Below are 26,339 nucleotides of genomic sequence, written 5' to 3'. Positions count from 1 at the left end.
AATAAAAGAAATGTTATACTATTTAATTAGCATGTATTATTTACATATATAGATAGAATAAACAAGCATCTGAAGTGTAAAGAACTTAATTTCATCAGCATATTAACGCAGACAGCATGATGTAGCAGAAAGATCTTAAGTGTCAATGCCAAAGATGAGAGAGAGAGAATCCCAGATCTGCCAACTTTGTGTCCTTGAGCACAGGTGGAATTTCAAGTTTTAATTCTGTCTTGGACTTTTAATCTTTCAGTAGCCATGTTTAATATGTTTACAACTGTTTAATAAGTGATATGTTTGGTCTTATATCATCTTGTTTTGTAGTGTTTTTAATATTTTCTTGCTTTTCATATTGTTTTGTTCCTCTTTGGCCATATAAATAAATTTCTGCCCACTCTTTTAGAATATGAGCATCTTATTATTAATTCTCCTAGAGATATGTTTAAAGTTTTAAAAACTCTTTAAAATATATTCCTATTGTTTTTAAACTCATAAGTGAATAAACATTTTTAATCACTTCTATGGAAAATAAGAACTTTAACTCAATTTACTTCTCATTCATTGCTTATCTTTGTCCGTATAATTTACTACCCAGAATCCATATTATTATTAAACTCTTATTTTTGAGAGTCTGTATATTTTTGCATATTAAGAAGGAATTCTAAACTCTCTATTAAAATTTTTTCTTGTTAATGCAGTATATTATTTTCAGCTACATGGATCTTTACCTGATTTTTTCGGAATAATGTTGTCTTTACATTCTTCTGCAGCATTTTTCTATATTCCCTGTGTGAAGTTTTTCTATTATCTATTCTTAGAGATCTATCAAGACTTTGTCTACCATATGTCATAGATGGGCATATGAGTTTTTTCCTTGGCTGTGCTAGCTTCTGGAACTATTGGATGTAAAACTGGAAGACAGGGTCATCTGCCTCTCTCCCAGCTCAGTTTCCAGTTTCTCTGGCATTCTTATTAAATGGTTCTGCTATTCTAAGATAGGATTCTGTCTCCTCCTCTGGATGGAATGGCATCGAGTTCATTGGTTTAAAGGACTCGTCTAGTCTCTGTCCCTTGCCATTGCATTTTACTCACGTCAGATATGTTTCCCACAATATGGGAAATACTGCCTGTAACTACCGCCCACTTCACACCTGTTGCTTTCTGGGAGTCTCTTTCTCTGTCTAGTTCTAGGAAGATTGTAATCTGGATAGAGATAACATTGTGATCCCTTCTAAAAGCTGCAGTATAGACACCACTTTTTTTTTTTTTTTTTTTTGGTTGGGACAGTGTTTGGTTTTCTGAGCTAGACTGAGCAGATCTTAAGAGGAATTTAAGTGTCCTCATACTCTCTTTTGAATCATTGGAGTCTGTTTTATTTGATGACATGAGGAATGTTTAGGCCACTTTTTTTCTTAAAGAATCTATTGGGTATTTCCTTTACAATGATTATAACTCAACATTAAAGCCTGTCTAGGGTAGATAATGGGATAAAAAGGAGTATAAAATAGGGACTGGGAACTCAGATCACTTACATCCATGGTAAATGAAATATGCATAAATAAGAGAGCATTTTCAGACAGCTGATGTTAAGTGCTGAACAAGTGCTATCATTGGTGAATGCTGTAAGAGCTAAGCACAGTGAAGGATTTTTTAAAATGTGTTTGTCTGGGGAGAAAATAAAGAGCAGAGCTTTACAAACTTCTGCCAGTTGGATAAGTGTGATGTGTTCAATGGACATGAGTATCATATCCTGGCTGGAGCAGAAAATAATAGGAGATAATATTGGAGCTACAGCTAAGAGCCAGATTGTAAGGAGCCTGGACATAGACTTGTAGGAGTTAGCATAGTTTTTTAGTAGAAGGGAATGCATTATGGACTTTAGGAAAATTAAACTAATAAACTATGTATGGCGTGAATCAGAAATGAGACACCTTAAAGTTAGGAAGAGCTGTTAGGAGTGTATTACGGAACTCGAGATGTGAAGTCAATTTGTTCATCCTTTTAGTTAATAGTTACTGAACACTCACTGTGTGGCACACACTCTGTAGTATAGTCAGAAAAACAGACATGTACACAGTAATTCCAGTAAAAAGTCATAATTATTATAATGGGAGAGTATACAAAGCCATTTGGAGTCATAGATCTAGAAAGCATCACGTATAACTAAGAGATCAGGGAAAGCTTCTCATAGGTGAGACACTTAAATTGGAAATTGAAATATGAGTAAGAATTCACTAGAAAGTAAGCAGAGAGCATTTCAAGATTAAAGGAAATGTGGGGTGAAGAGTTGGATTAGAATAATGGCAGCAGGTATGGCAGAAAGAGTAGTAAATAACACTATGGAGGATGTCATTATCCAAAATTTAGAAGTGACTGCAGTATGCTCTGGTTCAGTGGTTGGCAAAGTGTGGTACGCTGACGGCCAGTATCAGTATCACCTGGGGGCTTGTTAGAGATGCAAATTCTCAGACTCCTCCTCAAACCTACTGCATCAAAAACTCTGGGAGTGGAGCCCAGCAATCTACATGTTAGCAAGCCTTCTGTAGGTGCTTGTGATGTATAAAGTTTGAACATCATTGCTCTACACATTTAAGATCTAATTATCAAAACTAGATTTGCATATGGAAACATTTAGAACATACAAGAAAGCATGCAATTAAGTGCCATTAACTGTAATAAAAGTTTAGAGAAGAGGGAGATTAGTATGAGATAGTCTAGTCAAGGGAAGCCTCATAGAAAAGATGGGCTTCAAATTAACTCGTAAAGGATTTCGTCATGTGTAGATGATTATCCAGGCAAAGTGAACCATTATACAGAAGTAGAATGACAATTGGTAAAATTTGGGAGCATAAACATCCTGAGGTGCTCTCCCTGGATATATCCTGCTAGTTCTTCCCGCGCCATCATCTTAAATAGGAGTGCCAATTTATCCTGAGCCCCAGCATTGAGGATCTGGGTGATAGTTTTACAGAGAAGCTTTACAAAAGCCCAGATGAAATACTTGTTAGAGAAATCATTAGAATTATCTATTTTCCTGATTTGTGGAGAATACTGTGTATCCATTCATCTCTTCTTAATGGAACACTTCAGAGTTCTCTAAGGCTCCTAGAATAAAGGACAGTATAAAGATGTTAAATTGTACCAATATCACTTTTACTAACCTAGGTTCCACTAAATAATCAGGTTGTTTCATCTCAAAGTTTTAGGGATACAGTTATAGTTCAATAAATACTTATTTTATTTAAGTCAATCAATTGAAATTTAAGATTTATCATTTTTTGAGAGGATATTAGCATTCTTATTGACATATTGTATTTAATTTCCTGAGTAATCCAAAGCCAAGAAATGCCTGGCTTATATTTTATTGTAGACCTTTTAAAATACTTCTTTAATGTAACTGTCAACATTCAGAAAAAAATAGTAAATAATAGTTAACATTTATTGAGCAATTTACAATGTTGCAAACATGGTTCTAGGTGCTTTAAATGTATTTAATCATTTAATCCTAACAATAACCCGGGAGTTAGGCTCCCTTCTTGTTCCCATTTCACAAATCAGGAAATGAGGAACAGAGAAGTTAGATACTTGCCCAAGTCACAGAGCTAATATGTGAAGAAATCAGGATGCTCTTGCCTCTAGCGCTTCAGTCGACCACGGTACCATACTGCTTCAGGACGTTCATGGCACCATTCAGTTTCACCTCCAGATCAGCCTTATTCTGTTAACTGCTTTAAACCCAAACAATTAATGATTTTAAATAATTTCATCATTTTCTTTTACATTTCATCAAAAGAACCTTTTGAAGTTTATTTACTGTCATGACTTCTGTAGATAGGGATACATCTGGCACTGGATCTGGGCCTGGAATTACCCCTCTAATGCAGAACCTGGTACTGTTTTCAGCTAAGTCTCAGAGCCAGAGAAACAGGCTCTGAGACAGAGACTTGCTTGAAGGAAGTTTACTGGAGAGTATCCTTGGGTTCAGCCTCGGTGGGGGAGTGAAGAAAGTGCAAGTGGGCAGGAGGAAAAACTGAACCCCAAGGAAGTCGCAGCAAAGGCCTCAGCACATCCTACAGGGAACCAGGAGCTGGGATAACCTTTCAGAGTTTTCTTGTCTTAAGGCAAGGGGGCCAGGCCCTCATTACTTCCACTCCGCAGTCTTTGGATGCAGACTCCTGGGAAGGAAACAGGACCCTGGGTGAGAGGGCTTTCTTCTGCTGATGATGACTGCTGGAGAGGAAATTGGCTGAGCGCCACCAACTCACTAGCGACACAGCCACCAACCCAGCATCCAGGATGCTGGGAGTTCACAGAATCACCTAGAGGACTTGCTAAAACATAGATCATTGGGCCCCACCCAGTGGGTTCTGATTCAGTATGTTTGGAGTGGGGCTCAAGAATTTGCATTTCTAGGGCCCGGCCCCGTGGCCAAGTGGTTACGTTCGCGCACTCCACTGGTGGCCCAGGGTTTCACTGGTTCGGATCCTGGGCACGGACGTGGCACTGCTCATCAAGCCATACTGAGGTGCCATCCCACGTAGCACAACCAGAAGGGCATACAACTAGAATATAAGACTATGTACTTGGGGGCTTTGGAGAGCAAGAAGAAGAAGAAAATAAAATGGCAACAGATGTTAGCTCAGGTACCAATCTTAAAAAAAAAGAATTGCATTTCTGACGAGTCTCTAGGTGATGCTGATGCCACTGGTCCAAGGTCCACACTTTGAGAACCACTGCACTACACCTATATTCTTTAAAAGACATATCTAAAGATAAATTGTATTAATCTCATATAGCACTTGAATCTTCTATAGCACTGTCTGTGTTACACATTTTGGCACTTATGGTAATATGTCCTTAGCATTTTGTGTCTCTCTCTTCTTTCCAGTGAGATTATGAAGTTGCTAAGGAAAAAAATGTTTTGCTCAGTAGATACTCATGAAATTGAACTGATTTGATATTTATGCTTTATAAGTATTTGCATGATTTTGTGACCTATTATGTGAATTCACTAGAATTGCTGGAGGAGGGAATCTTTAAATTCTGGGATTAAAAAGAAGAGTTACAGAATAGGAATCTGAGTAAGAACATGAAACAATCATTTCTGGCTTCACATTTTTAAAAATATAGGTAAATATGACAATAAATTTACATTTTCTATAAAAATATTTTGATTACTCTTTTACGTTCTCAGATTTATCTCTTTCTTCAAAATATTATTTTCACATGAAATGCAAAGTACATCTTATGACCCATTTCTTGCTCTCCATTCCTTGAGGTCTCTCATACTTGGCCAGTTTTGCTTTTCTTCTTTCTAGATGTTTTAAAAATAAGACTCTCTCTAAAGCATACAGCAGCAGTGTCCTAGTATTAATGCATTATGTAGATATTTTTAGAACCTCATGTGACCTATGTATGTATACATAATTGCATATAAATAAGCACACATTTAACTTTATGTATGAAAGTTTTGTAAAGATACTTTACATAGTGAAGGAAGCTTGTCAAATATTCAGAAAACGATTACTTTTTAGAAGACACCTAAAAGTCCATAAATGTTTTCATGGCCTTTGTTTTGTTCTATTTATAAATTTAATAAATATTTATTATAGAAAATTGGAAATATAGAAAAGTGTGATTTTAAAAATTACTCATAAACCTAGCTATAAATATCATAGTTAACTTTTTGGCGATTTTTCTGTTTTTTATTTTTCTGTGTCTAGTGCATCATTGAGAACCTGCTACACGTAGTTTCACATTCTGCTTTTTCCATTTCTTTAAATATTATTTGAAGGCATGATTTTTAAAACTGCGTGAAAATCTAACTTAGGACTGTGGCATAATTTATTTAACTATTTTGAAACACTTGGGTTTCCTTGTTTATTTTTTAAAGAACATTAAGTTTTAGTATATTATGTGGAAGAATTTTAATAATGTTTAGAATTTACTAAAAATGTAATTTCAACCTCTGATTCCTGGAGTTGACCCAATTTCTGTTCATTGTGTTCTGAAAGATACAACTTGTGCTTCATTTTATACCTTATTAGATAATACTGTGAACAAGATGTTAAAATCTGGCATTCTTGCATTTAAAAAAATTGCAGAATGATTGCTAACATAACTCCATATAAATGATCCTGTTAGGTTTGAGAATTTTTTTTAAGGTTTTTGAGTTGCTTTTCATATGATCAGCTAATGAATTCAGCACAACTTCCCCAGCCCCAACCTTTTTCTCCTGTTTAGCATTTTCCACTTTTTTACTCTGTGATGTACAAGCCTTCCCTGGTTAATTATGTATATATTTAGCTACTGCATGTGTTGGGCTTATTATTGTCATCTAATTAGATGTAACTTGAACTGCTTGCTTCTAGAAAAATCATTAAAAATTCTTTCCTAATGACCTAGAGATGACAAAATGTCTGTAAAGTGTGAAGAAGCAGACAAGCACAGGAACATCGCTCTTAAAGAGTGTTAATCCAGATGCTGCAATCATCTAATTAAACAATATTTTGCTGTCATTAACATTTTCACCAAGGAATTGCAGTTATAATTTCTTTGTCAGCTGTCTCTAGATCACTTTACTTTCAAAACTAAAGTGCCATATAAAAACATTAAATTGGATGGTTTAATTAAAAAGTTTTTTTTAAACGAAGAAACATATCTAGTGTTTCTGAGATCTCATTTACTGCGCTTCACTTTTATTGTTTGAGTAGATTAGTGTCATAGGCTTGCAATATTTAATATTCATCTTCTAAGATAAATCCTTATGAGCACAGTTAGTAAAAAAAAAAATCTACACGTACCACTGCTGGAAAAGGAAAGAACCCTACCAATTACAGCACAAGATCATTTACTAAATTTCCATTATCCCAAAGAAAAAGAACACAATTGATAAATAAGTGCCTAGATGTCCCAGAACCTGACAGATATTACTTTAGAACCATGCCACTTTTTTAGTTAATTTAGTAAACATTAATTTTTTTGGTTTCACAAGGTGTTCAGTAAAATAATTAAAGTAATAATGTGAATTCATGGCTAAAACTTATAAATGCAAAATCCCAAACACCACTATTATTCTTTTTTATCCATGTGATTTTTAAATATATTGTGCATTTTAAATTCAAATAAAAAATATATATTGACTGTCCATGTTGCAAGGCTTTTATATGAAAATTTTTATTTAAAAAAGATTTTCATGTAACTGTGTCTACATTTATTTATTGTTTATTGTATTTATTAGAATTAAAATATTGCTATAAAGCTTTGGTAATTTAAAAATTACTAAATTTTCCTTAGCATTTATTGTCAAAGAACCTTCCAAAGCTTATTAAAATTGAGTTAAAAAAATGCAGGACAGATTAATTGCCATGAGCTGTGACTGTTGGCATCAATTTGTGTATATTTTTTAAAGATGATGCTTTCTTATTTTTTTGTATTTTTTCCAAAAATACCATTATATCTTTTCTTTTATTAAAAAATTATTTCTGTTAAAAGGCTAGTGTCAGGGCCAACCTGGTGGCGCAGAGGTTAAGTGTGCACATTCCGCTTCTGCGGCCCAGGGTTCGCAGTTCAGATCCCAGGTGCAGACCTATGCACCACTTATCAAGCCATACTGTGGCAGGCATCCCACATACAAAGTAGAGGAAGATGGTCAAGGATGTTAGCTCAGGACCAGTCTTCCTCAGCAAAAAAGAGGAGGATTGGCAGCAGATGTTGGCTCAGGGCTAATCTTCCTTAAAAAAAAAAGGCTAGCATCTTCAAATATGGTGCCTGTTTTTATGCTATTTATATTTATACAATACATTTAAGTACTGAGATAGTGTAAGTTAACTTTTTATTTTATTTTGACAGTTATTTCCTTCATATATAAGTTATAAAACTTCATCGTAAGTTTTAAAAACAATTATGGTATCTAATTTTCTGCTATTAATTGATTTATAGGTAATATAAATAGATGATATACAAATAACATCAACATTATTCTATAAAAATACACTTACATACTGGAAGACCTATTTTTCATTGAAGTTTATAGGTTTTTTAAGTAGAATGGTAACCCAAAACATGACAGGGAACTAAATATTCCTTGGGCCTAGTTAGAATTCCAGAAATAGCTATGCCTAGCCCATCTAGACTCTCTCTATATGTACTTGTATAGAAAATAAACTGAGAATAATCAGGTGTCCTAGGTTAGCGTATACATGAGCTATCCATAATAAATTTTAGAATTTTACACTTTGTATTTTACAATGATACTGCTTTAGCAGAACATTTTCGTATACGAAAGACTTTAATAAAGGTTCCAAATTCTTGTTTTTTCTCTTCAGTATTATTATTCACAATAGATTTATAAACATAAAGCAGGTCCATTCATTGGCTGAGCTGTCCAGCTGCAGACATTTCCTTCTGGTTTAACTTGCACATTCACACTGCCCTTTTCTCCGGTATATACATCCATGCCTTTACATGGTCCTCATCCTCCAAAGAGACTATCCTGTAATTTTTCTTCTTTATTTGGCTTATGTTTGTTCATCTTTTAAAATTTGGCTCCTTTTATCCCATTTTTTATCACGTACGTATTCATTCCTTCAGCGAACATCTATTGGACAAACAGTATGTGCCAATACACAGAGATTTAAAAAAAAAACCCAGACCCCACGTTCATGAGTTTACTGACTAGTGGGGAGGCAGACAAGTACACTGCCACGTATTAGCTCTAACAGACATCTGCATGACTGCTGTGGTGGGAGAACAGAGAGGAAACCCTAACCTCGCTTCCCCCCATTCCAGAAAATGCAAAATGGAAGCAACATTCTGCTTTCTATCAATTACATACATATATAATATAGACCTACATCAATTACACATTTAAAACAATATGCAGTTTTGTTGTAAAATGCAGAGATTCATATAATAAACAGATAAAATTGTTACCCAATAAAATGTTTACTAAATGAATTAGTTAATTTAGTTTGATGCTAATAATAGCAGATTTAGTTCTTCCTCAGATTACGGGGGTTCTTTTCTATTTCACAGTCACGTTTACCAATTCCTACAAGAATAGGTATATTTCATGTCAGTTCTTGATGATGAACAAGATAATGTATGCAGATCTGTGCCACTGTTATTCTGCATGCGATGTGTGCAATGAACTATCAGGGAAATAGCTATTTTGTATGGATTTGAATGGAACTTTAGAAAGTTGCCTATGATCAGATCATAACACATTTTTACAAAAAATAATCTTGTCCAACAAGTTTTCTTGGACCTCTGTTTCCTCATTAGTGATTCTCTTAATTTTATGTGATCATACGTTTTTTTCAGTACCGCTTTATGAGAGTGAGCCAATGCTGTGCTCTCCCGAAGTTTGTCACGTTCCCATTGTGCTTCAGTACCCTACCTGAAATACTTAAGTCATTCTATCAAAAAGAACCCCAGCAAATTCAACCTAAGACCCAGCAGTTCTCCACTAAAATGAAATAATATAATATAAAAAGAAAGATCATGAACTTAAAGGAGTGAAAAACATGTATGTGACATCTTCCTCTTTACTTTTTCATACTGGCTTCAGAGTACTTCTGTTAACTTGCAAATTCTCTACCCTGATTCTTGATATAAATTCATTGTAGTATTCTATATACTGGCAATATAATTTCTACATATATTCTCATTATGTAGAATACTATTACAGAATCTGTAAGTGTGTAGGTCAGAAGGGTGACCTCCGTCATGGCCACTTCCGGGGCACTGGCCTACAAGGCTCTGCGTCCACGGTGGCAATATTGTTTTCATCATAGTCAGCAGAAGAGAAGTGAAGCACGGAGGCACCCATGTGGCAAGTTATAGTGGGCCAAGCCTGGAGGTGACACATATCACCTCTGCTCCTGTTCTGTAGATTAGAACCCAGTCCCATGGCCATAGCTACTTGTAAAGGAGGCTGAGAAATTCAGTCTAGCCCAAGAAGAGAAATCAGTTATGATAAACAGCTAACAGTCTCTACCACAGGCTTATATTATAAAAGGTAATTTTAGTTACTCATTACTTAGTTATTATTGAGTGAATTCACTTGAAACACATTACTATAAGAATGCTTTTGATTAAACAAAGACGTAGTCCAATAAACAAATTACTTTTCGTCCTAAATTCAATAGTACATGTAGGGTATACAATGAACACAGAGATTTTCATTCCTCTTTTTTGCTTTTTCTAGGACGGACATACAATGATCTGAACCAATATCCTGTGTTTCCATGGGTATTAACAAATTATGAATCAGAAGAATTGGATTTGACTCTTCCAGGAAACTTCAGGGATCTGTCAAAGGTAACTTAAATATATAGACGTCAATTTTCTTCATAAGGCTATATTCTTAAAGCATTTCTACTGAGTATATATATTCAGTTAATGTTTGTAAGAAAGTAAACCTGGTTGTCTTCTCCTTTTGTAGTCAGTGTCTAAATCTCATCAGTTCTTAGCATAGGAATCATGCTACGAGAAGATAAATCAGTGCTAGTATAGGCAAAATGCAATCAATATTTGACAAAGAGCAGATTTAGGGAGAGATTACTTAGATATCCTAGGTTTTAAAGGTCATTGTAAAAAACCTGAAATTAGTACGAAGTATGATGGGGAATCATTTCTGTGATATATTTCTTAGGTGATAAGACATGTTGTCTTGATCATAATATGCATACACACACACTGCAGGGGAGCTTATACTGAAAAGAAAACAGGGCGCGATAATTTATCAAGGGCTTGTTAAGATACAAGAGAGAAGATTTGGCCCAAAAAATAGCAAGAAAAAATACATAATGGCGTATATGAATAAAAATCAAATTTCTGGCTAGTTCATCTCATTTATCCAGAGGAAACTTAAGTGGGATACTAAATTCCTTGAAATGCAGTGAAGAACTAGGAACTAGGCCCAAAAAGCTGTAGGCCAAGCTAATCTTAGAGCCAGGCCCTGAAGTTTATATTGTTTAGCCTTCCACAGTGGGTTAAAAGGCATATGTGTGTGTGTTGGTTTTGGTGGGGGAGGGTTAAGGAGCTCACGGACAAAGGTTAGCTAGCACAAGACTTGTGAACCAGGAAAACATACATTGCGGCCAATTGAAAATGAATCTAGCAGACAGTCTTTAACTCAACACCCCTTCTCTTCCCTCTTTTCTTGGCTTTGAAAACTAGACCTACCTCAATTGAAGTTCTGCATTCCTCTCCTTGCTGGCTATGTGACCTGAAACCACTTTCTCTTAGCCTCAGTTTCCCCATTTGTAATATGAGAGTAATAGTATTATTCTACCTTAAACAGTTGTAAAGATCAAATGACGCGTGCTTTTAAAGAAAGTAACAAAATACTTGGCACATAGAAACACTTCATGAATATTATCTATTATTATTACACATGGAATATTTCTTTGCCTCTTTTTGAAGCCTGCGTACTAATTTTTGCGTATTCTTACTCGTCATTTACTCTCTAGTTCTATGTGATTTCCTCATCAAATCTTAGTTGCTAGCTCATTGTTAATTTTAGTTATGATATTATAAGTTGTAAAGGGACCTAAGAAATTAGTTAACATCTTACTGGGAGTCACACAGCTGGTAAAAAAAAAAAATGCTATCAATTGAATTCCAATATGGTTGCAAATATAATCATTTTTCCAATGCAGTTGAACTGAATGAAAGTCTTTAACCATTTACCAAGTGCAAGTAATTATTCAGGCTCAGATAGATAGAAGCGCTGTAATTCACGGGGCCTGCCCTCTGGGAGCAAATCTAATTGTAGGTTATCTGAATAATAAAATCATTGCCTGAAAAGTTAAATAATAAGATACTGTGTTATATTAAGAGAACTACATGAGAGGCAATAAATAATGATGAGGAACAAGAACTCTGGAGCTAGACTGCCTGGGTTCAAATCCTAATCTACCATTTACTGGCTTTGGGGCCTTAGACAAGATTATTTAATTTCTCTTTGCGTAAGTTTCTTCACTTGTATAATGGGGACAATAATAGTAGGGTCGTTGTGAAAATTTGCTGAGTTAATAAGTGTAAAGAACTTAGAATTAGTGCCTGGCGTATCAGCCTTAGCTAGTCCTATATGTACATGAGATAACGTAGTAAATCATTGATATAGGCTATATACTTTGAATTGTCTTTCAAATAATAATGATAAATATATGCTGTTACATCCATATTGGAATGTGAATGTTTGAATGATATGCATTTTGACATGACTTGCCAAGGTTAAGGTTAGTCTTTGGGTGTAAAACAAAACCGGACTAACTCATCGATGTGAGGATGAAAACTGTCAAACTAGTTCTTTAACAAATCTTGTTTGCATGTGTTTCATTTAACATAAATTGAATAACCATTATGTAATAGGCACTACAAAATATAAACACAATGAAAATTTATAGTGTAGATTCTCAAGTAGCAGGATACATAGTATTAAAACCTCATAAGCTGACTACTACTATGGCTATTTTAGATTATTTTGAAAACAGGAAAGGAGGCTCTTTTTCTTTGAAATCAACTGGGATATCATGGTAAAATGAAGCTTATAGACCAAGGTTCCTTTCTTTCCCTCCATTTATTTGTTCATTCTTTCAGTCATTCAGTCAACAAATATTTATCACTCACTCACTATATGTCAAGCACTGTACTGGATGGAAGGGTATACAGGAGTTAATAAAACAGAAATAGTCACAGCCCTCTTGGAAAGGGTCCAGTCCAGAGCTGAGATGAATACTCAAGAGTTACCAGATATCTGTGCATCCAGCATATATGACAGTAGGTGTAATGGGGACTGCACCAGATTGGAGAGTGCATGCTCAACTACTTTAAGGCCTTGGACTCAAATGTTCTTGAAACACTATCCCAACCAAAGAAAATATGGCCTTCATTATGATTAATGTGGATTAGAGAAGGCATATGGTAAAATATTTGCTAGTAATTATCGATCTTTTGTCTGTGCATGTAGAAAAGATGAGATAAATGAGGAAGTTGCCATTTCTAAAGTAACGAGAATATATAAACATTCTTCAGGTTTTTAAAGCTGATCTGTTTAATCTATATTCCTTTTGGCAGAACGTTCCCCTTTGTGGCTCACATGTGCTCTCCTAATTTTATATAGTGTTAAATAAGTAGACAAGGTAAACAGACTGAGCCTAAATAAATTAGGCAATTTGAGTACCAACTATACTTTTGCAAGCATGAAGTCCTTCGTGTTGTGAACATTTGAATCCATGAGCTCTTAAAAGATAGATAGCTTTTTCTTACAATTCTACTATATTCCATGCTTTAGCAATTTGTTCTTTATATTCTGTCAGACTCACATGATAGGAAAATGTTAGCAAATTAAAGCCTCTTGATGTGTTAATAAATTATTCTTGCATTGTTCCCATGCTTCATTGAATTTCTTAATAGGAACTTCTTACAAATGGAGTAGAAACCCAAGACTATCCTGTATAAAAATCATTAATAAACAAGATTTTAATGTATGAAAATATATCATATTATACGCCTAATGGGAAAATGACATTTGAAGTATAATAATATAATTGGAAGGAAAAACTACTAATAATGCAATATTATTGTAGTGAAGGGATGACCACTAAGAAGCACATGAAATTCTTGTAGTTACAATCAATACTACAAATGAAATTTTTACTGGAGGGTTTGTTAATCTTCAAAAGTTCAAGGAACAATTGGAATATTTGATTGATTTTATTAAGTAGGAATATTCTAAAAGATCTCTAACAACAAAAGAAGATGTTCCTAGTCAAAGATTAGGGTCCAAGTAATAATTCCTGGCAGTCAATAATTCTAGAATTTGTTTCAGTAAGCAATATTTGGAGCTCCAAATAATTTTTATATTCTTTACTATATAAAAAAATTAAGAATCTATGAAATGTACTATCTTAAAAAAATTAAAAATTTCTTTTCTTTATATCCCGACAGTACTCAGGCTTCATGAAATTCTTTTGTTATATCAGTTAAGACTCTTGAATGAACATTTCAGACAACCCAGCTCAAATGGACTTGAATAATAAATCAATATTATTGGTTCTTAAAGCTGAAAAATTCAGGGGAAGGTTTGATTTTCAGCAAGATTTTTTCCAGTGATACAAATAATGCCACTGAGGACCTGGTTCTTTCCATTTTCTGTTCTGCCTTCCCCGCTGTGGGCTTCATACTCACCCTCCATTGGGTGGCCTCCGGTAGTTTTAAGTACTCCCCTTTTAGTAGCAAAATGGCTGTAACAGTTCCAGACCTCACATCTTACTATCCAAACGAAGAGAAAGCATCTCACCAAGAAACTCTCATGGAAGACAGGAGAAACTTTTCTTTCCCAGAAATCCCAGCAAGTGTCTCCTCATGTGTCATTGGTACTGCTTAAGAGGGATGGCATATGTTAATTCAAGAGGAGATAAGCCCGTCATTTCCCATGGTTGGAGCTAGAGGTAGAGTCAGGATCACATAAAACACCTCTCTAAGAATGCTGGTGTGAGAGTTGGCGGGAGGAAGTTTGGATTCCTGTCCTCTTTCCTAAAGAGAGGAGGCTTAATTGGTGGTCAGCAAACAACTCTTTGTTATATATTATAAAGGGCCGCACAGTGTGTCTGAGAGTTTCTTCTTTATGATCTCTATAATCTAGAGAATAACAAATAAGTTACAGGTTTGTATATACGTAGCTACTACATGAAAAGAGCTTTGCAAGATGCTAAGAGGACTTTAAAGTGTAGCCCTGACCCTCAAGGAATGTTCGTTGGTTGGGAGGGGACAAAAAACAATAGGCAGTAGGTTGCTTATTACATACGTACAATTATGATATATGGACATTAAGTAGAGTCAGAGATACATTTGCCAGAAGCTAATGAAGCTTAAACGTCAGAGCTCATCAAGTTTCAGGGGCTCTTTCTTATCTCTTGCCCCTAATTTTATGTTCGTATGTTCCTAGTTTTATGTTCATTTTCTTAAAGAGCCTCTCCTCTACAAATCGCCTGTTTTAAGTCTCACAAAACCTGGGTCCACTCTCAGTGCAAAGAAAGGAGCTATCTCTTGAGTAAACCTGGATCGCTTTGTGGAAGAGGCAAATGAGAGGGGTACAAAGGGGTTCCAGACATCCAAGTACACCTGGATATATTTCTTCCCATATCTGATCCAGGTCCATAATTCACCTTTTCATGCCTTTCTTGCATACTTCCCCAAAACATTGTGACAATATTGGCAAAAAATGGTTTTATATTTCATTTTTAAGCTGCATCTAATATTTAACAAAAAAGCATGTCGGAAAAATTGATAGCAGTATTTTTATAGAATTGTACAGACTAGAACTGAAAATGAGAAGCAAGTAAATAAAAATAAGGTCTCTGCACCAGACGTACTTTTCCTGGGGCTTTATAGCAAGGATAGGATGACGATCAGAGCTGGAGATGGCTTTCTTGTTCTTGCCAAAGTCCCTATGACAGCAAGGTCTACAGCACCCAGCTCTCATTTACAGAGGAAGTTGAAACCTTGAGGTTTCTGTTCTCTTTATTGGACGCTGGGAAAGGTTAATCCTGGAATTATCAAACCTTTTCAGTTTTCCTTTCTTTGTATCAATATTAAAATTGAGAGAAAAAATTGGAATGTGGAAAGAATTTATTTAGGCTTTGTTTAAATGTTGTTCTCTCACATATTGTACAATCTTAGACATGTTTCCTAAGCTCTCTGAACTCTGTTTCCTCATCTTTAAAATGAGCACAGTAGTATTTACATAAAAGAGTTGTCGAAAGAATTAAATGCACTAATGTAAGTAACACACCTTGTATAAGGCCCAGCACACATGTGGCATTCAATGACTGGTAGCTACCAAGCAAATTTCCATAATTGAGGGTTCATTGTCATTGGTATGATTGAAAAAAGTCTAGTGAAAGATGATTTGATTTAATTTTGTTCTAATAAAATAAAAAGTACCTTTTAATGAAATATAAAGTTTTTTTCGTGGAATGAATAATTGCTTTTTCATCTCTTTAAATTACCGAATTATAAAAACTTTAAACATCAAAATACTGAAGTTAAATGTTTATTGAAACTTGAGGTGCAGGTTTATTTAGACTGAAATATTTTATTATATGTATAATATTCTTACTCTATCATTAGCCCACTTATCAAAACAGTTGAAGAACACAGGAGCAATGAAAGTTCCTTGTCAGTAAAATTTCTTAGACCCTTCATTTGATTAGATGTCAAAGGTTCAAGTTTTATTTATTACATGTACAGGTTACAGGTTATGTTTATTGTTTGACATGATGGACAGCAAATGAAACAATCTATTATTGATTTATCTTTTCAATACTCAACCAGCAGTGTGTGTAGAGATTTCTTTGCCCAATTTATACAGATTTTCCTTATGGAGATGTGACCTTGTGGTGAAATCTATCTAAAACATGATATATGCTAGTGCTTCCATTATTTACGTATATTGATATGAACTTTACTCTTAAATTACAGTGGTTACATGACTTTGACATGAAGCACAGCCTCTGCTCATTAAAGTGTAAATGGGATTTTCTTTTTTCCCAGTCATGCCCTCTGATAAATGAAATAGTTTCATCACAAAGCCACGTCCTGCTGATATTGACATGAGCATAAGACATCACACACCCCCCATTCATTGAGTGGAAAAATATATTTTGTTAACACAGGAGTTGTTTGACTGACAGATGATGATAAGCATAACCATTTTCCCAAATTATTATGCCACTTAAAAAAAGGAAGTGATAATGCCTTGAGGCTTCAAAATGTGATAATGCAAATGGATGCACTGAAGTGTGAATACTCTTCACCCGTCCACCCTTGATACTGCCAAATGTCTGTATACCACACAGAAAAGAGTTTACATTGTTAAGGTGGGGAATGCTCAACCTGGCAATACAGTGCAAGTTTCTACAGTTATTTTGTCTTTCTTTTTCATCTTAAGTTAACAACATCTAAAGTGACATTAGTTTTACTTACTTTAGTATATAATCTACCTAATGTTAAATTTTAACAAAAAAACATGAAGAATGGGCAAAACTACTAAGTGTATTAGTAGCTGACTATGATGATATAAAACTTATTAGAAGATAAAAATGTGAATGTGTAAATTTAATTATATATCATCTGCCAAAAAACCTGCTGCCAAATTTGAAATGTTTTTCTAAATGTATGTTGAATGTCACCTTAGCATACAACCCAATTTGAAAATTGTTTTTGTTAGGCTTACTTATATTGCAGTGTTGAAGGGAAAGTGCTGCTTTAAGACAAGGTCTTGATTGGCAGTATTTGGATACTGTTTTAAACTCATGGAATAATCCAAGCTGAGGGCATAACTTGCAAGGGGAGAAATGCAAAAAGGTACCAATTTCAAAATTGGATTTAAATTAATAATTTTATTCATTCACTTATTCTTTCATTATGCAAGCATTTATTGCACACCTACTCTATGCCAGGCACTGGAGATAAAAAGACATTAAGAACTGGTCCACACTTAAGAGTTTACAGTCATTTATAGTTTACCCAGCGGCATATTATGCTCTTTTTCTTCTAACGTAAAGGAAGGAAGAACCAAGAAAAGTACAGACAAAGAAAAAGGTTGATTCACCAGCCCCTTGGTAACCAGAAATAGTGAAGTGTTTGTCTGTTTGTTTTCATCTCCACTGTGGTTTGTTGGAGACGTATACCAGGGTGACAGAGAGCTTTAAAGATTTACCAAGAACTCCCAAACCAGTCCTACACTCCGTCTGCTTAAATGTCCTCTTAGCCTCTTTTCTTGTTCCTTCCCATGTAGCCAATTGTCTTACCTTACAGAAAAAGGGGGGGGGGGGGAATACTGGAGCCTGTCTTACTTTGGAAAATGTAAGCTGCTAAGGAGGCACCCTTCCTAGTGCAGGCTCTTAGGAGAACACTATCTGGAGAAAGGAGAAGAGAGACTGCTGTCTGCACCTTTTTCACCAGCCACACATGCCATCTAAAGTATAGCACTGTCATGGCAAAGCATGGCCAATGTCAGTCTTCTTTAACCTTCTCGCCAACTGAAACAGAATGTTAAGTAGAGATGATCTTGAAATTAATCTATAGGCTCATGATTATCCTACTTCTTAGTACTTAGAAAACTTTTAGAACCAACCCATGAAGATTTAAGATACTTTATTTATTCTTCCATTGTTCTCATGTAAAAATGGTCACTTTTCACTAAAATACTTAAAATTATTTTTTTGAGGGGGAATTATTCTGGAATAATGATAACAATAACAACCAACATTTGACCTGCACTTATTATATGCCACGCGTTGTGCTAAACATCTTACTTAGATTTTCTCATTTTATCTTCACAACTCTGTGATAAATTACATAAGTTATATAGCTTGCATTTCCTTTTATTTGTTACCTATTATTTCTCTACAATAGGTAAGCAGAATATACTTAAAAAAAAAAAAGCCTAGTGATTAATTTACCTTCTTGGTGCCCTCTGCCTTTCCTAAATGCCCCACACGATGGACAGTCGTGTCAGATATGCACAAAGGAGACAGAAGGGATGTGTTCTACAGCTCCAAAGACTTCAGTCCTGTATGGGACTGACATACCTATGAATGCGCTAAGGAATTTTGCTAATCAAAGTGCAGCTTTCTTCGTAATATAATTAATCATGCTTATTCGTCCTATGAAAAAGTGTAAAAAGAAGTACACGCAATTATAGCCAGCAAAATACAAATCTTAACACTTCCTTTTATTAATGCTTCATTACTTCAAGTTCCATTTCTTAAGAATGTATGTGGATATTGTGTAGTGATTAGCTGGAGTTCACCTGATAATAAAAGGCCGTATTAAGCAAATTAATAGTGTGCATAAAATGGCAAAGAAGAGATTTAATCTATTTAAGGGAACAAAATTTTCACACATTTTATAAATACAAATTTTCAAATTAAAAGCATTCTTATCTGTAAGAACAACCCAAAACCTAGGCCCCATAGGAAGGACTTAGTGTAAATTTGAAAGATTTGCTTGCTTTTTACACTCCATTTTAATTTTAGTTTGACTTTTTATTATAAAAATTTTCAAACATAAAGTACCAACAATAATTAATACCCACTTACCCAATACCTAGATGTTATAATTATTAACATTTTAGCAATTTTTGCTTTGCTAAAGTATTTTAAGGTAAATCAAAGATTTCATACTTCACACCTAAATGCTTTAGTATGAAAAAAAATCTTCCTACATAACCAGATAACATCATCACACCTAACAAAACTTACAGTAATTCCCTAATACTATCTAATACGGTGCCTATAATCAAGTTTTCCCAATTATCTCCTATATGTCTTTAAAAATTGGTTTGTTCAAACCAGGATTCAGTCAAGAACCATATATTACATTTGATTCTTATGTCTCTTAAGTACCTTTTAGGCTCGAATAGCTCCCAACCACTATCACCACCCCCCTTTTTTTCATGATATTGATTTTTAGAAGACACCATACCAGTTATCCTATAGTATCTCACCTTTTGAATTTGTCCTTTTTTCCTCGTGTTGTCAGTTAACTTGTTTTAACTAGTAAAGTTCTAAAATGTGGTGATTCAAATATCAGTGAGTATTGATAACAGGAATTTGGAAATATATAGTCTTTATTGGTTGCTAGCTAAAATATAAAGTTACTATAATTGATTAAAATTTATAAAAGTTAAAATGTTCACATTTAAAGGAAATTTCAAGGGAGATCTCATCAAGATGGCAGTGTAGGCACACTCTGAACTCATCTCCTCCCATGAAGATAACCAGGTTACAACTATTTTTGGAAAAATTACCCTGGATATAAAACTGAAAACTGAATGAAAGATATTTCTGGGTCAGATAATTGAAAAAGCCATCTAAAATTCTATACACGGAATAAACCAAATTCTGATCAAACAGTAAAAAGGAGTTAGGGAAGACTAAGAATCTCCATTATTCTCACTCCTCAGAGGCAGCTGACAGTTTTATGCATATTCGTCAAAAATTTTTCTCTAAGTATTTAAGCAAAACTCTATTGCATGTATCCTATTGGATTTTTAGAGAAACATTGATAATGCTATCTCATGCTGTTTTTGCAAATGCCTTTTTTCACTGCTAGTACTAGTAATGGTAATTTAATTTTACCTGTAATCCATTCTCCACAAAACCATTGGTGTTACCTTTTTAAAGCCTAACTCAGGTCTTGTTTCTCTCCTGCTTAAAACCACTCAGCGACATTCCACTGCATTTACCATAGGATGTGTTTCATCACCCTGGTCTACAAAGCCATGTGATATGCCTCTACCTGTGTTCTCTCCTTATCTACTAACCTCTTCCTCTCATCAACTAGGCTTTAGTCACACTATCTTTCTTTCTGTTCCTTGAACATGTGTGTCAGGCCCCCTTACAGCCTTTGTGTGTGTGTGTGTTTCCAATTATTTTATTGATGTCCTAATGGTTTATAACATTGTGTGATTTCAAGTGTACATCATTATTTATCAGTTTCTGTATAGACTGCATCATGTTCACCATGAATAGTCTGATTTTTATTCGTCACCACACGTACGTGCCCCTTTACTCCTTTGGCCCACCCTCCACCCCCTTCCCCTCTGATAGTCACTAATCTCTTCTCTTTATCCCCATGTTTGCTTATCTTCCACATATGAGTGAAATCATGCAGTATTTGTCTTTCTCTGTCTGCCTTATTTTGCTTAACATCATACCCTCAAGGTCCATCCGTGGTGTGGCAAGTGGGACAATTTTGTCTTTTTTAATGGCTGGGTAGTATTTCATTGTGTAGTATTTCATTTCATATATTTATATACACACACAATATATATATGTATACCACCTCTTCTTTATCCATTCATCCGTTGATGGGCACTTGGGTTGCTTCCCTGTCTTACCTATTGTGAATAATGCTGCAGTGAACACGGGGGTACATAAATCTCTTTGAATTGTTGATTTAAAATTCTTTGGACAAATACCCAGTAGTGGGATAACTGGATCGTATGGTATTTCTATTTTTAATTTTTTGAGAAATCTCCATACTGTTTTCCATAGTGGCTGCACCAGTTCGCATTCCCACAAGCAGTGAATGAGGGTTCCCTTTTATCCACATCCTTTCCAACAATTGTTATTTCTTGTCTTGTTAACAATAGCCATGCTGACAGGTGTAAGGTAATATCTCAGGGTAGTTTTGATTTGCATTTCCCTAATAATTAGTGATGTTGAACATCTTTTCATGTGCCTGTTGGCCATCTGTATATCTTCTTTGGAAACATGTCTGTTCATATCCTCTGCCCATTTTTTGATTGGGTTGTTTGTTTGTTTTTTGTTGAGTTGGATGAGTTCTTTATATATTTTGAAAATTAACCCCTTATCGGATATATGATTTGCAGATATTTTCTCCCATTTGGTGAGTCGTCCTTTCATTTTGTTCATGGTTTCCTTTGCCTTACACAGATGCTTTTTAGTCTAATGTAGCCCCATTTGTTTATTATTTCTTTTGTTTTCCTTGCTTAAGTAGATGTGGCATTTGAAAAAGACAGATGTCAAAGAGTGTACTGCCTATATTTTCTTCCAGGAGTTTTATGATTTCAGCTCTTACATTCAAGTCTTCAATCCATTTTGAGTTAATTTTTGTTTATGGTGTAAGATAACGGTCTACTTTCATTCTTTTCATGTGGCTGTCCAGTTTCCCCAACACCATTTATTGAAGAGACTTTCCTTTCTCCATTGTATATTCTCGGCTTCTTTTTATTTCTGGACTTTCAATTCTGTTCAGTTGATCAGTGTGTGTGTTTTTGTACCAGGACCGTGCTGTTTTAATTACTATGGATTTGTAGTATATTTTGAAGTCAGGGATTGTGATGCCTCCAGCTTTGTTCTTTTTTCTCAGGATTCCTTTGGCTATTTGGGGTCTTTTGTTGTTCCATATAAATTTTAGGATTCTTTGTTTGATTTCCGCAAAGAATGCCCCTTGGAGCCTTCGTCCTAGCTCTTGGTCTATCTTAAAGTCTTCTATTCATAAAAGCATTTCATATGACTGGCTCCTTCAGTCATTCACATCTCTGCTCAGAGGTTCTTCTTGAGAGATGCCTTCCCTATCCTCCAGTTGCTGCTCTCCTCTTATTCTGTTTTAATTGTCAGTAAAGCACATATCTCTGGTACTTTCTCAGTTAGATGATCATTTTATTTAGGTTTCATGTGTCTCTGCCTCTACAGACACACACACACACACACACACACACACACATTTAAGTGCAAGCTTAATGAGAATAGCAATCTCACTTACGTGATTCTAGAGTCTAGAGTAATTTCTGATACATAGTAGGCACTCAATACTGACTTAATGAATTTATCTTGGAATATTTTCAAATCAGTTTTTTTGATTAGATGCGTAAAATACAGCAGTGTAGGTATATCATCATTTACTCGACTAGTACCTTACTGGATATTTAGACTGCTTTTAGTTTTGGGGGAGAGTTTTGCCATTTCAAGCAATGCTGTGAGATATATTCTTGTATCTGATTCTTTCCGTATTATAAATTCCTCAAAGCAGAACTACTGGATCAAAAGCAAGTGTATATTTAAAAAAATATTGCCAGTTTGCCCACAAAAATGTATACCAATTTATATTCCTACAAACAGTATTATGACATATCATGTTTTACTACAACCTGGCCAGCACTAAGTATTGTCAAGCTTAATAATTTTTGACAGTCTAATAAATAAAAATAGTTTTTGTTTGACATTTTAAGAATTGCCGGTGTACTTCTGACTTTTTGGTATAAGTAACAGAAAATCACCTTAAACTGGCTTTAATTTAAAATAGAAAGTTTTTATTGGCCCATATAACTGAGAAATCCAGGAATGAGTCAGTTCAGGAAAACTGGATCCAGGGGCTCACCAGTGCCACAGGATTGCTACACCTCTGGCATCTGTCCTCATTGGCTTCCTTCTCAAACAGGCTTCCCTATGTCATAGCAGTGATAACCCCACTAGAAAGACAGGATGCCTCTTTCTCAGGTAGTTTCAGCAAAGTTTCATTGGAGTAACTTGAATCATGTGCCCATTTCTGTACCAATCTTAGTAGCCTTATAGATAGAATGTGGTGATTGACAGGTCTGGATCACTTGCCCACCCAGGGGGTCAGGTAATGGAGTCAGCCAACTTAAACCAGGTAGTCCAAGAGTGAGGAAGAAGTGGTTCTTAAAGGAAGAAGGAGTAATGGATGCTGGACAGAAAAAGAATAGATACCCATTACACTGTATGAGCTGGTGCTGTTTTTTCTACATATTGGAAATTTGCATCTGCTACCTGTTCATCTCATTTGCTCATTTATTTAATTAGATTGTTGATTAGTTTCTTGTTAATTTGTAAGAGCTCATTTCTTAAGGAGTTAGTCCTTTATCATAGGTGCTATAAATAATTCTCACTTTGTTGTCTTGATTTTGCCTAAAAACTTTGTCTAAAATTTCCACATGTAAATTTAAAATATTATACAATCAGATCAATAAGTCTTCATTCATTCAGCATTTATTATGTACCTAAAAAGATCCAGATACTGTATTAGGTGCTGAGACTACAGAGATGAATAAAACATAGGACATTCTCTTGAAGGGCTAGTCTACTGGGTAAAAAAAGTTATAAACTTGCCTAACTATTACCAGATGGTGTCATGTAGGCCTTCATAGATGAAATTTGAGCTGCTTCTGGAAGAATGAGTTGAAATTCCCTGGGCAGATAAGAAGAGAGGCAGGGAATTTACTTGAGCACAGAAGCATCTGTAGGTATGATTTCTATATCATCATAACTGAGAATTTTAAGAATGATGATATATAGCTCATGACTGAAAAATAAAGGCAAGAATTCTTGAAACCTCTTCTAAGGATTCCTGAACCCTTGGCTATTATAGTGAAAGGTAACAAGATAACTTAGACATGTGGAAGTTCAGAAGTGTTAAGAGTGTTGAGACAACTAAAAGCAATACTTTGAAGCCAAACAAATCAATCAGCTGTACCCAGCTTCAAGCTGTATCTAGCACACAGCTCCAGCCGGTTCTGTAAAATATATAGCCACCAGCTAACAATGTCATCTTGATTTGACTTGTTCTATTTCTGAGAATCTGTGATGGATGCGGAATTAAGTAGATAGTTATAGAAGAAAAACATGACATCAAAATCAGAATTTCATATTTAGTGATGGAAAAGTAAGGCAGTGTTGTAGAAAGAGTAGAGACCCAGGGACATGTTTCCTCCTCATGAAATTAGGCTCGGAGTGAGTGCCTTGCCCACCTGAGAGACTTATGAAAATCAATCTGGAAATGGATGTGAAGACACTATCTTATACAAATATATACTATCAATCTAGAAAATAGATGTGAAGACAATGTCATATACAAATATATAGTATCATTAGCAGTTGCAGAAGCAATAGTGAACTCTCAAACATTTTATATATACAAGTAGAATCCTTATTCAGTGAGTATCATGAGCATTTGAAAGTTTTTTTAATATGTTAGAATTCAGTGTTATTAATCTTACTTTAATTGAATCTCTGATTTCTCCTTGAGAATCCGTTTTATTCTTTCAATTTTCAATCTATTTTAAGGGCATTGACCATGGCTCAAATCAATCCACATTTATTTTTGATTTATTTATTCAGATCAATCCAGTTCTACCTCAGACTTTTATATTCTCTAAAGTCCTTTTAATGTCTCATATAGTACCATTTACCCAATAAGTATTTTTTTATTTAAATGATTTTGGTTGCTCATCTTTGCCTATTTAATTTATATACTTGGCCCATAAGAAAGGACTTGATAAAACTCGTAAGGTTTTATAAAAATAGAAAAATATTGATAGATCAAGACTAAAAGAACAGAAAGGGAAAGAAAATAGGAAAATGAAACCAAAGAAAAAGTTGGCACTCAGAAATATATACCGTAAGGATTCTAACCAGAATTTTTCAAAGTACCTTCCAAGGAACACTAGTTCCATTGCGTGTTAACAGTTACTATGAAAACAAAAAGAAGGAGGAGGTTCTAGTAAAAATAAATAAAGTAACAGATAAATAAATAAATAGGAACCACTGTAGTGAACAAAATTAAATAATTCTGTTTATAATATTTCTCAGAGCCTGTCTATAATAGTGTAAATCTCCATGAACATCTGTCAGGATTTTTGTTCCAGATAATCAAATCACACAGTTTTTTCAGGAAAACAAAGCTTTTTGTGGTACTAAAGGCTGAGATGAATTTCTCTCTTTAATATTCAAAAAGGGGAAATTGAAGGATAGACTAGAGAAAGTCATCATCATTTCTTCAGTGAATTCAATAGTGTTTCAAGTAGACGTGGTAATGTTACACATATAATTTTCCACCAATTTTATATTGAAAATAGTGCTTTTTTTCAAGCTATGTAGGCTTTATAGCAGTTTTAGAAATTGAATTATAATAATGAAGTGTTTAGAGGTAGAAATCTTATTTTTAAGTTTTGCATTATCTGCATCATTTTCTGCTATCTGTCGCAGTGTCAACTTGTAGCATATAAACTCACGAGGATAAAATAATAACAAATCTAATAGCAAGTTCTAAACTTTCAGTTACACCTTTTCATATGGAAACACCTAAAAAAGCACAGAGGTAACTGTGTCTAAATGCCTACTTTTTGAGAGAAAAGGAAGTTGGTTATTGCTACAGTAGTTATGGTAAAAATTGAAATAGTTTGCAGAATAAATTTATAGCTTTCATTAAGTGTAGTTTTACTTTTTCACCAAAATTCTTACCTTATACATCTGCTAAATCCAAATGGTATTGACGTTGCATTATTTGCTCAAATTTTAAAAAGATAACAAAATTGCAACCTTATCAATTTATACATAGGTAAGTAGGTAGGTATAGGTAGGTAGATGATTGATAGATAGATAGATATTATATCGATTAGAATCCCATAAGAAAATATGTCACCTGTGATGAAATTCTCATTTCCCAAACAGACATTTTGAAGCATTTTTACTTCGAATGATTTATTGCTGCTTGATTACTAGAAGCAAAATAATAGAAAAATAATAGGTACAAACCAAACCACATTTTATTTTATAAAATTTATTTCTAAATGCATTAGATAAAAATTCAAAATTAGAAATATGTAACTTTTAAAAAGTTACTAATGGAAACATATACAGACTTTAATACTGTGCAGCTGTTTCCTACAAAATATTGTTCTATAAAACACTCCAATAAAATGACTTTGATGAAACTTGAGTAAATATAAAGTGTAAATATTTATTTTACCCCCTCTCCAGTAGTTGAGGAGAAGGCTG

The 26,339-nt window shown here is 34.5% G+C and overlaps 1 protein-coding gene across 10 annotated transcripts in view; it reads left to right on the top strand.

Annotated features, from left to right (window-relative positions):
• Window positions 1–26,339, top strand: part of NBEA (neurobeachin) — a 679,748-nt gene that overhangs the window by 572,262 nt on the left and 81,147 nt on the right. For all 10 annotated transcript variants that reach the window (XM_046664612.1, XM_046664614.1, XM_046664615.1 and 7 more), the window contains one exon: window positions 10,208–10,320. In XM_046664612.1, coding sequence (XP_046520568.1) covers window positions 10,208–10,320 — 113 coding nt within the window. The remainder of the gene's footprint in view (window positions 1–10,207; window positions 10,321–26,339) is intronic.

This window comes from Equus quagga, chromosome 6, assembly GCF_021613505.1.
Source record: "Equus quagga isolate Etosha38 chromosome 6, UCLA_HA_Equagga_1.0, whole genome shotgun sequence".
NCBI classification, from domain to species: Eukaryota; Metazoa; Chordata; class Mammalia; order Perissodactyla; family Equidae; genus Equus; species Equus quagga.
This window is presented reverse-complemented; position numbering and strand designations above follow the sequence as displayed.